This window comes from Lepidochelys kempii, chromosome 14 (genome assembly GCF_965140265.1).
Source record: "Lepidochelys kempii isolate rLepKem1 chromosome 14, rLepKem1.hap2, whole genome shotgun sequence".
Classification (NCBI taxonomy): domain Eukaryota; kingdom Metazoa; phylum Chordata; order Testudines; family Cheloniidae; genus Lepidochelys; species Lepidochelys kempii.
Genome location: NC_133269.1, coordinates 931,585 through 943,923, shown reverse-complemented (window position 1 = coordinate 943,923; position 12,339 = coordinate 931,585). Strand labels below are relative to the sequence as shown.

Genomic DNA, 12,339 nt, shown 5'->3' with positions numbered 1-12,339 from the left:
GCCATCTGCCACAGCTCCTCCACATCCCATAGCCCTCAGGCTGGATTCCTGCCAGTCAAAAAACCAACAGAAAGCTGGAGAGGCACAGAGCAGCATGTGAGTCTCAAGTGACTATGGCTGCCCTAGACTTTCCAAGGGGTGGGGCTGGGCTCATCTCCAGCTGCTGCCATGTGATGAGCTCCAGCCAGCCCTGGGATGCAAATGGAGTATGCTCTCTGGGGAAGAGCCTCCCGCAGAGCACAGCCTGTGCCTGTAAGGGGGAGCCCATCCTGGGGAAACTGCCACAGGTGACTTATGCTCTCCCAGATGGGAGAGACAGTTGCACCTGGGAACAGGACAAGTTATGTCTAGCCTAGAGCCCATCACCTGTGGGCTGGATGCAGATTTGGCCCCTTCAGGGCTTTCACACGGCAGGCCATCACCTAGCTACCACAATGCAGAATTGCTGGAGCCCCTGAGAAGAATTCAGCTCCTGGGGCACACCTCACCTCTCCTGGAGCTCCTCCTCCAGCTCATGTTGCTCTCAGGGCTGATGATCCCACTGATGGCAAAGGGCTGCGGGCACAAAGTGCAGCCAGATTCATTCCTTGCCCTTCCCCAGTCCTCCCTTCTGTGCCCTGAGGAGCTGGCAGCAACAGCTAGTGGGTGTTTAACCCCTAGGCTCTATTTGATTTCAAGCCTCTCCCATGGGGTCTGGACATGGCATTGTTAGACCCAGCAAGCAGGACCACAGGAGCGGGAAGATGTAGTACAGCATCGACTAGGACAATAGCAGTTGCTGGAGGAGCTGGGCAGAGCTCTGGGGACTTGCATCCCCATGTGCTGCTCAGCAGATTGCACAGCCTGTCCTGCGGGGGGAGGGGAACACACAGGCTCCTGGAGATCGTGCAGGGGTCCCAAGATCTCTCTGGTGGTTCACAAAGGGCTTCAGATTCCTGGAAAGACCTAATACCCTCCTGCTGCTTGGGGGTGGGGGGACAGAGGTTGGTGGTTAGGATTCTATTCTGCATACTTACCCCATAGATCTGGCAAACTCCCCCAGGCTTCAGCAGCTGCCCCACACCCTAGAATAGTCCCTGCAACACAAAGGCAGGATGTCACCGAGTTGGGCACTGGGGGTGGGGGGTGAGCCAAGGCCGGGGCCTGCCCCATATCCCAGTAGGAGCAAGACAAGGTGCCAGCACTGTTCCTCCAGAGCAATAATCCCTTGGGGCGGTGGGCGGTGCAGGCCTGAAAGGGCCACAGGCTCCTTCTGCCAGCGGGAGGAAGGATGTCTTTCCCACAAGGGGTTGCTTGCCACAGCACCCCCTTGTTCCCTGCAGGGCTCAGTTTGTCCACATGCACACCTCCAGGCCTTGGGCAAGGAAGTGCAGCAGGTTGATGATGATGACATTGCAGCAGCCTTGGCTCAAGCCTGCCCACTGGTCCCAGGGCTGAGACACATCAATGGCCAGTGGCTTCTTCACGTTCGGCACCTTGGTGGCTCTGATGTAGCTAGAGATGCTGGAGGAAAAGACAGGCAGGTAAACCAGGAGAGGCTGCTGGTGTCTGCCTAGTGGTGCTGCACTGCACCCAGACAGAGGCTGCCGCCTCCTGCTCTCACAATGGGGGATGCTGCAGGAGCTGCCCTGAGGTGCCAGCCTGGGATCCATTTAGCAACTGCCAGGGCCACAGTGCTGCCAGCATCACCCTACAGTGCAGGCAGTGGCAGTCTTGCTGGTTCCAGGTGGGGAAGAGGTGCATTCAGCTAGATCCTTCCCCCTCCACTAAAAGCCAGAAGGGGGCAGGAAGTGAGGCCTTGTAGCGGGTATATGTGGCTGCTCTCACGCAGACCACGGGCAAACACCTTCTCTCTCCCTGTTGTGCTGTAAGCACTGATGCTTGGACCAAGAATCACCCGGCATGGCAGCTGCCTCCAAGGGAGTGCAAGAGGAGGGATAGGGCTGCAGGAGAATTGCAAGTGAGGTGGCCATGCAGCCTAAGCCCCCCAGCTCTACAGATGTGTCTCCTTGCCCTTGGAATTTGTCCTGCGCTGGGGACAATGAAAACTGTTACAAGCCCATGGGGGTTTGTAGAAGATGGCACGTTCCTAGACGCCCTCCCCCTGCCCCGATGCGGTGTTATATGTTCTGATTAGCCTAACCCTGAACAGCCTAGAAGGACTTAGCAGGGTTTGTGCAGTTTCCTAAGGCGAAGTGAGCACAATCCCTGCTGAACACTGACAGAACCCTCTTCTCACTGGAGCGGTGGTGCTTGAGAGCTGCGGCCTAGCCCTCCTGTGGGCTGGGGGAGCTGGCAATGCTGTGGGCACAGCAGGTCAGGGCACTTTGGGCTCCACAGCCTGGTCCAGTCCACACAAGAGATCCACTTCCTGGACACTACAGTGCTAATAAACAATGGTCACATAAACACCACCCTATACCGGAAACCTACTGACCGCTATTCCTACCTGCATGCCTCCAGCTTTCACCCTGACCACACCACACGATCCATCGTCTACAGCCAAGCTCTGTGATACAACCGCATTTGCTCCAACCCCTCAGACAGAGACAAACACCTACAAGATCTCTGTCAAGCTTTCTTACAACTACAATACCCACCTGCAGAAGTAAAGAAACAGATTGATAGAGCCAGAAGAGTTCCCAGAAGTTACCTACTACAGGACAGGCCTAACAAAGAAAATAACAGAACGCCACTAGCCGTCACCTTCAGCCCCCAACTAAAACCTCTCCAACGCATTATTAAGGATCTACAACCTATCCTAAAGGATGACCCAACACTCTCACAAATCTTGGGAGACAGGCTAGTCCTTGCCTACAGACAGCCCCGCAACCTGAAGCAAATACTCACCAACAACCACATACCACACAACAGAACCACTAACCCAGGAACTTATCCTTGCAACAAAGCCCGTTGCCAATTGTGCCCACATATCTATTCAGGGGACACCATCACAGGGTCTAATCACATCAGCCACACTATCAGAGGCTCGTTCACCTGCACATCCACCAATGTGATATATGCCATCATGTGCCAGCAATGCCCCTCTGCCATGTACATTGGTCAAACTGGACAGTCTCTACGTAAAAGAATAAATGGACACAAATCAGATGTCAAGAATTATAACATTCATAAACCAGTCGGAGAACACTTCAATCTCTCTGGTCACGCAATCACAGACATGAAGGTCGCTATCTTAAAACAAAAAAACTTCAAATCCAGACTCCAGCGAGAAACTGCTGAATTGGAATTCATTTGCAAATTGGATACTATTAATTTAGGCTTAAATAGAGACTGGGAGTGGCTAAGTCATTATGCAAGGTAGCCTGTTTCCTCTTGTTTTTTCCTACCCCCCCCCCCCCCAGATGTTCTGGTTTAACTTGGATTTAAACTTGAAGAGTGGTCAGTTTGGATGAGCTATTACCAGCAGGAGAGTGAGTTTGTGTGTGTATGGGGGTGGGGGGGATGAGAGAAAACCTGGATTTGTGCAGGAAATAGCCCAACTTGATTGTCATGCACATTGTGTAAAGAGTGGTCACTTTGGATGGGCTATCACCAGCAGGAGAGTGAATTTGTGTGGGGGGGTGGAGGGTGAGAAAACCTGGATTTGTGCTGGAAATGGCCCACCTGATGATCACGTTAGATAAGCTATTACCAGCAGGACAGTGGGGTGGGAGGAGGTATTGTTTCATATTCTCTGTGTGTATATAAAGCCTGCTGCAGTTTCCACGGCATGCATCCGATGAAGTGAGCTGTAGCTCACCAAAGCTCATGCTCTAATAAATGGGTTAGTCGCTAAGGTGCCACAAGGCCTCCTGTTCTTTTTGCGAACTCCCCACTGTGTCCGTGATCGGAGCTGCAGGCAGCCCCGCGCCATGGGCGTGAAACCCTCAGCGCCCCAAATCCTCCCTAGTGGGAAGCAGTCAGCAGCCGGGTGGGCACACGAGCAGCTCGCGTGCCGGGGGGTGCGGCCCCGGCCCCGATCCCCGGCCCCGGCCCAGGGCTCCTGGCAGGCCCGAGCCCAGGCGCGCCGCCCGCGGGCAGACGGGCTGGCTTCCCAGGCTGCCGGGTGACATCGGGCCGGGCTTGGGCAGAATGCGCCGCGCGGCCCCGGAGCCCGGCTGCGGCCCCAAGGCTCGGCCCGGCCCGGGTCGCCCACGCAGCCAGCCAGCGCCTCCCGGATCGGGCCGGGGCCGGGGCGCCGGCCGGGGCCTGCTGGGGCGAAGCGGGAACAGCGAGCCCCGCCCGCCCCGGGAAGGCCCGAGCGGCCCCTCCGGGCCTGGGGGCCGGCAGCGTGGAGCGGCCCCGGGCAGGCCTCGCGGCTCCACGCCGGGCCGGGAACCCAGGCGTCCTGGCCCCGCCCCTGTCTGCGCCGCCGCCGCCGCTGCCGATAAAGTTGCCCTTGTTGCGGACGCGGTGCATGCTGGGTAGCGTGCAGTCCTTGCTCGGAGGACCCGCCCGAGCCATAGAGACGTGGGAGGCGGAGGCTAGACTGTCACCCTTTGCCAGCGACATGGCCTGGGCAGGGCTAGAGCGCCCCGGCGACCACAGAGACTGGGGGGCAGAGCGCCGCCGCGTCCTCTGCCTGCTGCCGCCCGCCTCCGAGGCCGGGCGTCTCCTTCCTGCTGCCGGGACCCAGCGTGCTCGGTGCCGGCGCCGCCATGCTGCCCGCCGCCCGCCCCCTAGGGGGGCCCTGCCTGAGGGGGCTCCGGGCCGCCGCCCGCCTGCTGCTGCGGTACCCCCGCCGCGCGCCCCCGGGAGCCCCGGCCCGCGCGCGCGGCCTGCGGGTCCCGCCACCAAGCTCGCGAGGCGCGAGCCCAGCACGGCCCCGTTCCCGGGGCGGGGGGTTGGTCTGCGCGGGGCTCCCCCGATCGCGGTCTGGGGCGGGGCGGGGCGGGCGGTGACCGGGCCCCTCCCGGGGCGGGGCCCCCCCACGGCGCAGTCCGAGCCTGACGGGGCCTCTCTTTCCATGGCGACAGGCGGCAGCCGCCGGGAGTCCGTGCTGTGAGGATGCTGAGGACCAGCTGCCACCCAAGGACAGAAGCCCTGGCCAGCGCCCCCTTAGATAACGCCCCGAAGGAATATTCCCCCAAGATCCAGCAGCTGGTGCAGGACATCGCTAGCCTGACCCTACTGGAGATCTCGGACCTCAATGAGTTACTGAAGGTGGGCAGGACTTGGGCAGCCTGCCCGCTCAGACTAGCCTGTGCTCTGCCCCCTGTATGAAAAGGTTTGCCCCTCAACAGCTTGAGTCATATCTCCTTGCCCCCCCCGAGTCTCCCCTCTTCCCCTCACCAGCTCCTTCACGAGCTCCCAGCCGTTTGCTGCTGCCTCTCCTTGCACAGGAAGGAGGCCCAGCTAGCAAACCCTAGCAGAAATTGGGGGGGGGGCACATGTGATCCCTCCCCCCCCATCACCTCTGGAAAGTGCCCCACTTTGTATAGTTGGGCAGGGTACATGGCCTGGGCTGTACTCAGTTGGGGCATGCATGCTCCCAAGGTGTGGAGGGAAGGCAGGATACTGGGGTGGTTGATTGTCAGGGCACAGAATGGAGCGGTTTCTCTGTCTTTTGTCTATGGCTGGGGTGTTCTGTGGTGGTTCCTCTTCTTGCTGGGAACACAGGGTAGGCTTGAAGTGCTGTTGATTACACTTTGTCATCTTCTGCAGAAGACACTGAAGATCCAGGACATGGGGCTGATGCCAATGGGTGGAATGATGCCACCACCTGCAATGCAGTCAGCCACTCAGGTAACTCCCAGTTGCTCTGCTAGGCTCCTCCTCCATGCCCCTGGACAAATGCCAGGGGAAGGGAAGTGCTGTCCAGGAAGATGGGCATTTGTTTCACCTTGTACTTTGGCAAATTTAGTTCTAGTGAGTCCAAAAATGCCCTGTGATTCTGAAGGTTGGTTCTGAGCTAAACAAACCTACTCCTGGTTCTCCTAGGGGTCTTTATATCTATAGTGATCCTAGACAAGGAACTGGAGTGTTGGTAGAAGTTTATATAGCTGCCTATCAGTCTCGAAGCATCTTTCTCTTTGTGAATGCTGTGCCCCTCTGCAGGTTTGCCAGTTGACCAGAAGGGGCTGTTTGTCAAGTCCTGTGTGTGGCAGGGTGGAAGGGTCCTGAATGCTGCTGTACTTGGCCTCACTAGGCTTGTGTTGGTTCCAGGTAGCGGAAGAAGAGGTCCCCAAGAAGCGGGAGAAAATTCATTTCACTGTCAAGCTGACTGAGGTGAAGGCTGTGGAAAAAGTAAAACTGATCAAGGAAGTGAAGAACTGCATGCAGGGGCTTAACCTTGTCCAGGTGAGGAGATGGCACTTACCTCTGCCTGTATGATCTTGGTCACTGCTTGAGCAGCACCTCCCTGGGGCTGTGCTGGAAGCTCTGAGCCTCTTCCCCTCTGCCCAAACTATGTTCAAAAGTGCTTTTTAAAACTGAGACATTGGCTGTACTTCAGAATAGCCGCTTGGATTCCTCAGTATCCTTGAACCACAGTTTGTTCATGAAAAGAAAAGGAGTACTTGTGGCACCTTAGAGACTAACCAATTTATTAGAGCATAAGCTTTCGTGAGCTACAGCTCACTTCCTCAGATGCATATCGTGGCTTTCCTGTGCACAGCTGTGTCCCAAGTGCATGGGGACTGAGCGTGAGGCCTCCAACAGGAAGGCTATGTCTACGCTACCATAGTAAGTCGACCTACGCTACGCAACTCCAGCTAAATACCGTAGGTCGAGTTACCGTGGGAGGTCAATGGGAGAAACTCTCCGGTCTACTTGACTTACCTTACTCTTCTGGTGGAGGGTAGAGTACAGGGGTTGACTGGAGAGCGATCTGCTGTTGATTTGAAGGGTCTTCACTAGACATGCTAAATCGATCTCAGAGCATGGATCCTGTAGTGTAGATATAGCCCAAGTGTCTGCACTTGTCTCCACTGCTTCCTTCAAAACAAGTGTCCCTTCTTCCCAGGATTTCGGGGTGGTTGGTTTCTAGAAACAATAATGCACATTCTCACCAGATGGTGGCAGCAAAAACCTAACCTAACCATGGGTTTCAGAGTGCACCTGTGTAAGTCTGTATCCGTAAAAAGAAAAGGAGGACTTGTGGCACCTTAGAGACTAACCAATTTATTAGAGCATGAGCTTTCGTGAGCTACAGCTCACTTCATCGGATGCATCAAAAGCTTATGCGCAAATAAATTGGTTAGTCTCTAAGGTGCCACAAGTACTCCTTTTCTTTTTAACCTAACCATGTGAGAGAGCTGAGCCCCACATGAAATCTGCAAGAGAAGGGGGGCCATGGGAGGAAGACTCCCCCTCCCCTCCCTCACTTTAACAGCAGAAGAGTTTATTTATCCTGTTAAGTACAGGAAATCACAATCAACAGCTTAACTGACAGGCACAGGTTAAACAAGCCATGTAAAGCATTTTTTACTGAACACGTGAAAATCAGGGCCTAAGAGTCCAAAGACAGAATTGTCAGAACAGTTCATATGAGAGTCAGAGCTTATTTATCTTGAACTCTTCTGATGTCGCTTGTGTACTGGAGGTGGGAATAGTTCTGCAGAACTGTTTAAATTGGCCAAACCAGCTGCATTTAGCAAGCAGTGAAGCAATGAAAGATTTAGAGACTCCATTTACTGCTATTGGATTGCCTTCCTTCAACTCCCTCTTCAGCGTCTCATAGAATATCAGGGTTGGAAGGGACCTCAGGAGGTCATCTAGTCCAACCTCCTGCTCAAAGCAGGACCAATCCCCAACTAAATCATCCCAGCCAGGGCTTTGTCAAGCCTGACTTTAAAAACTTCTAAGGAAGGAGATTCCACCACGTCCCTAGGTAACCCATTCTAGTGCTTCACCACCCTCCTAGTGAGAGAGTTTTTCCTAATATCCAACCTAAACCTCCCCCACTGCAACTTGAGACCATTACTCCTTGTTCTGTCATCTGCTACCACTGAGAACAGTCTAGATTCATCCTCTCTGGAACCCCCTTTCAGGCAGACTTGCACAGAGTCACAGCAGAAAAGCGAACTTCTCCTCTCTCACATTCTGTGAACTGTCTGCAGATCTTGGCAGAACTCTTCATTAGAAAGTCATCTGAACTTTCTCCATGATTTACAGGGAATGGCATGCGTCCATCCAATTCATAAGGTGTCCATCCACACTGACAAACAGAATAAAATGGAAGTTCACATTATCCTCCTCTACTTGACATTGGCCTTCTTGTGCAACAGCATTATGGACTTCCTGAATAGCCTTGTTATTTTCAAGGTGCTTTCAGTCACCAGTGCCTGTGGATGCAGTAAATTGGCATCACCACACATTGTACTCAGGTGCACTCTCCCCAGCAGGCAATGCCACAATTTATCCTAAGATCCCCTGCAGGGCTCTCTGGACTAGCTAGGGCTTCTCATTGCAGCTGGATTCAGTCCAGCAATGGCATCTCTCTCTAAGGAGTTTTGTTAATTGAGTTACTCAGGGATGTATCCCTCTCATTCACCAGCCTCTGTGAGCTGAAATTCCAGCCCTGGCCTGCTTCCCTGCATACACATGGCTGTGGCAGGGCACTTTGTTCTCTCAGAGGAGACTGTTGTCTCATTCTGGGTTTCTCACACCCTTAGAAGCAGGGATGGTTTCTGTTCTGCATGCCATCTTTAGTAGCCATGTTCAAGACCCAATATGTGCCAAGGGTGGTTAAAAACTATCAGGATGTAGAAAAGGTAGAAATCTATAACACTTCTGTTTTGATTGGGAAAGAATCAGAAGGAGCAAAACTTAGAAAAAAGTGATTTTAAAACAGCAGCTAGCCTACACAAATGTGTATCTTACCTAAAGTCCTGCCATCCCATAGTGGTGATGGATCTGGCTATGTCTAGACTTGCACTTCTGTCGGTCAGGAGTGTGGGGTGGGGGGGAAACCTGTCCCTGACTGACATACTTTTCATCGACAAAAGTACCAGTGTGGACACCGCTATGTTGGCAGGAGACGCTCTCTCCCCAGCATGGCTACCGCCACTGGTTGGGGGTGGTTTGATTATGCTGGTTCGAGACCTCGCTCCCACGGGCATGGAGCAGCTACGGGGAAGACCTTTCAGCAGCGCAGCTATGGTGGTACAGCTCTGCTGCTGTAAGGTCTGAGTGTAGACATAGCCTAAGCCGAGCTTCTTCTGACCTCTCTCCTCCTAGTTCCTGTATCCATCTTATATCAGTCTTTTCCCCCTGCTCTCCTGAGGGAGTGCTCTTAGTAAACCTGGACTTTGGCCCTTCTGGCCACACCTGTTCTGTAGGCTCAGCAGGAAATCAAGCAAGATTCATTTGAACCAATTGTTTTGGCATTGTCCATTAACAGTTCTTAAGTGTCAGTTAATAGGTGACTATCCTGGGCCATGTCCTCTTTCCTGCCTGTAGAAATACTTACACCAAGCCACTCTGCTTCCTTTCCCAGACCTAAAGAGCTCTGTGTAGCTCAAAACTTGTACTTTCCACCAACACACATTGTTCCAATAAAAGATAGTACCTCACCTACCTTTTCTCTCTAACTCAGTATATTCATACAGGAAACTACAACCCCTCTAACCAGGCCAACATACAATATTAATACATTATTAAAATTCAGCTTCATAGTCATCACATGCGTTTTTACACAGCCTAATCCAGGGACACACATCTAGGATCAAAGTGCACGTTATGATTATAAGATGGGGGACCATGTCCTTTGAAAAGAACTTAAGAATCATGGTAGAAAATCAGTTGGAAGTGAGCTCCCAAGTCATTGCTGTAGAGGATGAACTCTTGGATGTTTAAAGTGGAGAATATCCATCAGGAGCAAGGAGGTGGCATTACCTCTGTAAACAGCTTTAGTAATCCCATTGCTGGGATACTGTGTCTATTTCTGGGAGTTCACACTTCAAAAAGATTGTTGGCAAATTGGAAAATGTTTGGAAAAGAGATACAAGTATGATTTGAGGTCTGAAAATCCTGCCTTAGAGTGAAAGACTAAAGAGGCCCAGGGTATTCAATTTCACCAAGAGAGGGTGGACCAATGACTCTATGGCAGTCAAGTACCTATAAGCAGCACAGATCTCTAGTTGCAGACAGCTCTCCTGTCTAGCAGAAAAAGGCAGAACAACATCCAGTGGCTGGAAAATGAAGGTCGGCAAACTCAGGCTAGAAACAAGGTGAATATTTTTAGCAGGGAGGATAACTAACCATTGGAACAGCTTTCCTAGGGACATGGGGGATTTGCTATTGCTTGAAATACTTAATCAAGACTGAAGGGCTTTCTGAAAGAGTTGCTGTGGTTCAGACAGAAGTGATGGGCTTGATGCAGAAATTATTGGGGGTGGTTCTCTGGCCTGGGTTATATAGGTGTCACGGAATCCCTGGGCGATGCTGTGGAAATGCTCACTGCGAAGCCAGTCAGGACTCTGGGGCAGTCGCCTTTCTGTGAGCAGCCTGTCTGCAGGACACACAGCTTCCACCTTCCTGGGTCTGACCTCAGAGCATTCAGGCTCCTCTGCCCCTCCATGCGCTTCCCACAGCGAGTCCGCTCAGGCAGGGCTCCTGGGGAAGCCAGAGGGTCCTGCCCCCCAACTTCGCAGTCAGACATGACTCTCAGCCAGCCAGTAAAACAGAAGTTTATTAGACGACAGGAACATGGTCTAACACAGAGCTTGCAGGTGCAGAGAACGGGACCCCTCAGCTGGGTCCATTTTGGGGAGCAGTGAGCCAGACAACCACGTCTGCACTTCACTCCATGTCCCAGCCAGCCCCAAACTGAAAACTCCCTCCAGCCCCTCCTCCCCTGGGCTTTGTTCCTTTCCCGGGCCAGGAGGGCACCTGATTCCTTTGTTCTCCAACCCTTTAGCTCTCACCTTGCAGGGCAGGGGGGAAGGGCCCAGGCCATCAGTGGCCAGGAAACAAGGTGTCCACCATTCTCTGTGTCCAAAGACCCCTGCACACCCCTGCCCTCTAGGGCTCTGCAATGATCATACACCCTTACCCCACCCCCTAGATACTTAAGAACTGCCTAGGGGAAACTGAGGCACCCCCACACTATTCAGAGGAAGCATTAAGAACAGTGCCACTTCGTCACAATAGGACATAGGTGATAATAATGGTCCCCTATGGTTTTAAAATTATTAATCTAGTTAGTGAAAACAGCTAGTTTGACTCTCTCTCTCTCTGGCAGGCAAAGAAACTGGTAGAGTCACTTCCACAGGAAATCAAGGCCCATGTGTCCAAAGAGGAAGCAGAGAAGATCAAAGCCGCGCTGGAGGCAGCAGGAGGGACTGTGGTTCTGGAGTAGATGGCCCACGCCCCTGGCTGAGGGATGCTTGTATCTCCTGTCCGTGCCCATGTGGGGCCCTGTCCACTGACTGTCGTGGGGTTCCTGTGCATTTCCAGGGGGCTGAGATCTGCCCTGTTTTCTGCAGTGGGGCTTTGCTCTGTTAGGATGACCCTGCACCAGCTGGGTGTGTTCAGTGGGGAGCCTGACATTTGTACCAACACCATAATGAACTCTGAATCTATTAAAAAAAAGTGTGGGGGGAAGTCTGTGAAGCAGTGATGTGTAAGAGATCAGTCCTCCCCAAAACCACTTGCCAGACTGCACACCAGCCAGCAGAGCTGCCTAGGGGTGGAGTGCACCCATGCACCAGTCCATGTGGCTTTGTGTCACTGAACAGGCCTGTCACTAGGCTGTGGTCATTGATATTTTCACCCCATGTATCTACTCTTTCTCCTGTCCCCCTAATGCACTGGTTTGACCTTTCACTGCAACTCAGAATCTCAAACTAGGCTGTGGCTAATTTACAGGTGAATGGATGTGGCCCACAGGAGCTAAGGGAAAGGGTATTTTTTTTGCAGGGTGACCTTCCGGTTGTGGTGGATCCTCCTCCCTAATGGGAGGAGTCTGAACAGCATGGAGGCTTGGACTCCGTTCTGCTCAGCTGCCTGCTGTGAAGGGTGGGCACCTGGCGATCCAGGTGACTGGTGTGCGCCTGGAGGGAGGATTTGCCAGCCCAAGCTAAGTCCATGTCTACACTTACCGAGGCAGAGCTGTACCCATGCAGCTCTGCTGCTGTACGAGCGCTTGTGTAGCTGGAAGGGAGAGAGCTCTGTTGTCAACATAATAAAACCATCTCAACGAGCGGTGGGAGAGTGGCTCCTGCCGCCATAGCGCTGTGCACACCAGTGCTTATGCCAGCAAAACTTATGTTGCTCAGGGGCATGTTTTTTTCACGGGCCTGAGCGACAAAAGTTTTGCTGACATAAGTGCTAGTGTAGCCATGGCCCAAGCCCATGATCTCTACAGGGGCCCTCATGCCAGTTGGTACATCT

At 53.3% G+C, this 12,339-nt stretch overlaps 1 protein-coding gene across 1 annotated transcript; it reads left to right on the top strand.

Moving 5' to 3' along the window:
- The first annotated feature begins 4,534 nt into the window (after nt 1-4,534).
- MRPL12 (mitochondrial ribosomal protein L12) lies at nt 4,535-11,550 on the top strand. The gene is made up of 5 exons (XM_073311836.1): nt 4,535-4,735; nt 4,980-5,166; nt 5,668-5,748; nt 6,169-6,303; nt 11,189-11,550. Exons 1-5 carry the CDS (start codon nt 4,662-4,664, stop codon nt 11,303-11,305), a joined length of 594 nt encoding a protein of 197 aa, XP_073167937.1. The 5' UTR covers nt 4,535-4,661; the 3' UTR covers nt 11,306-11,550.
- The last annotated feature ends 789 nt before the right edge of the window (nt 11,551-12,339 follow it).

Excerpts from the sequence above, each read along its gene's own strand:
- MRPL12 (XM_073311836.1), top strand. The coding sequence starts at position 4,662 with ATGCTGCCCGCCGCCCGCCCCCTAGGGGGGCCCTGCCTGAGGGGGCTC. Across the intron at positions 5,167-5,667 it reads ACCTCAATGAGTTACTGAAG|AAGACACTGAAGATCCAGGA; the intron begins GTGGGCAGGACT and ends CATCTTCTGCAG. Across the intron at positions 6,304-11,188 it reads AGGGGCTTAACCTTGTCCAG|GCAAAGAAACTGGTAGAGTC; the intron begins GTGAGGAGATGG and ends TCTCTCTGGCAG.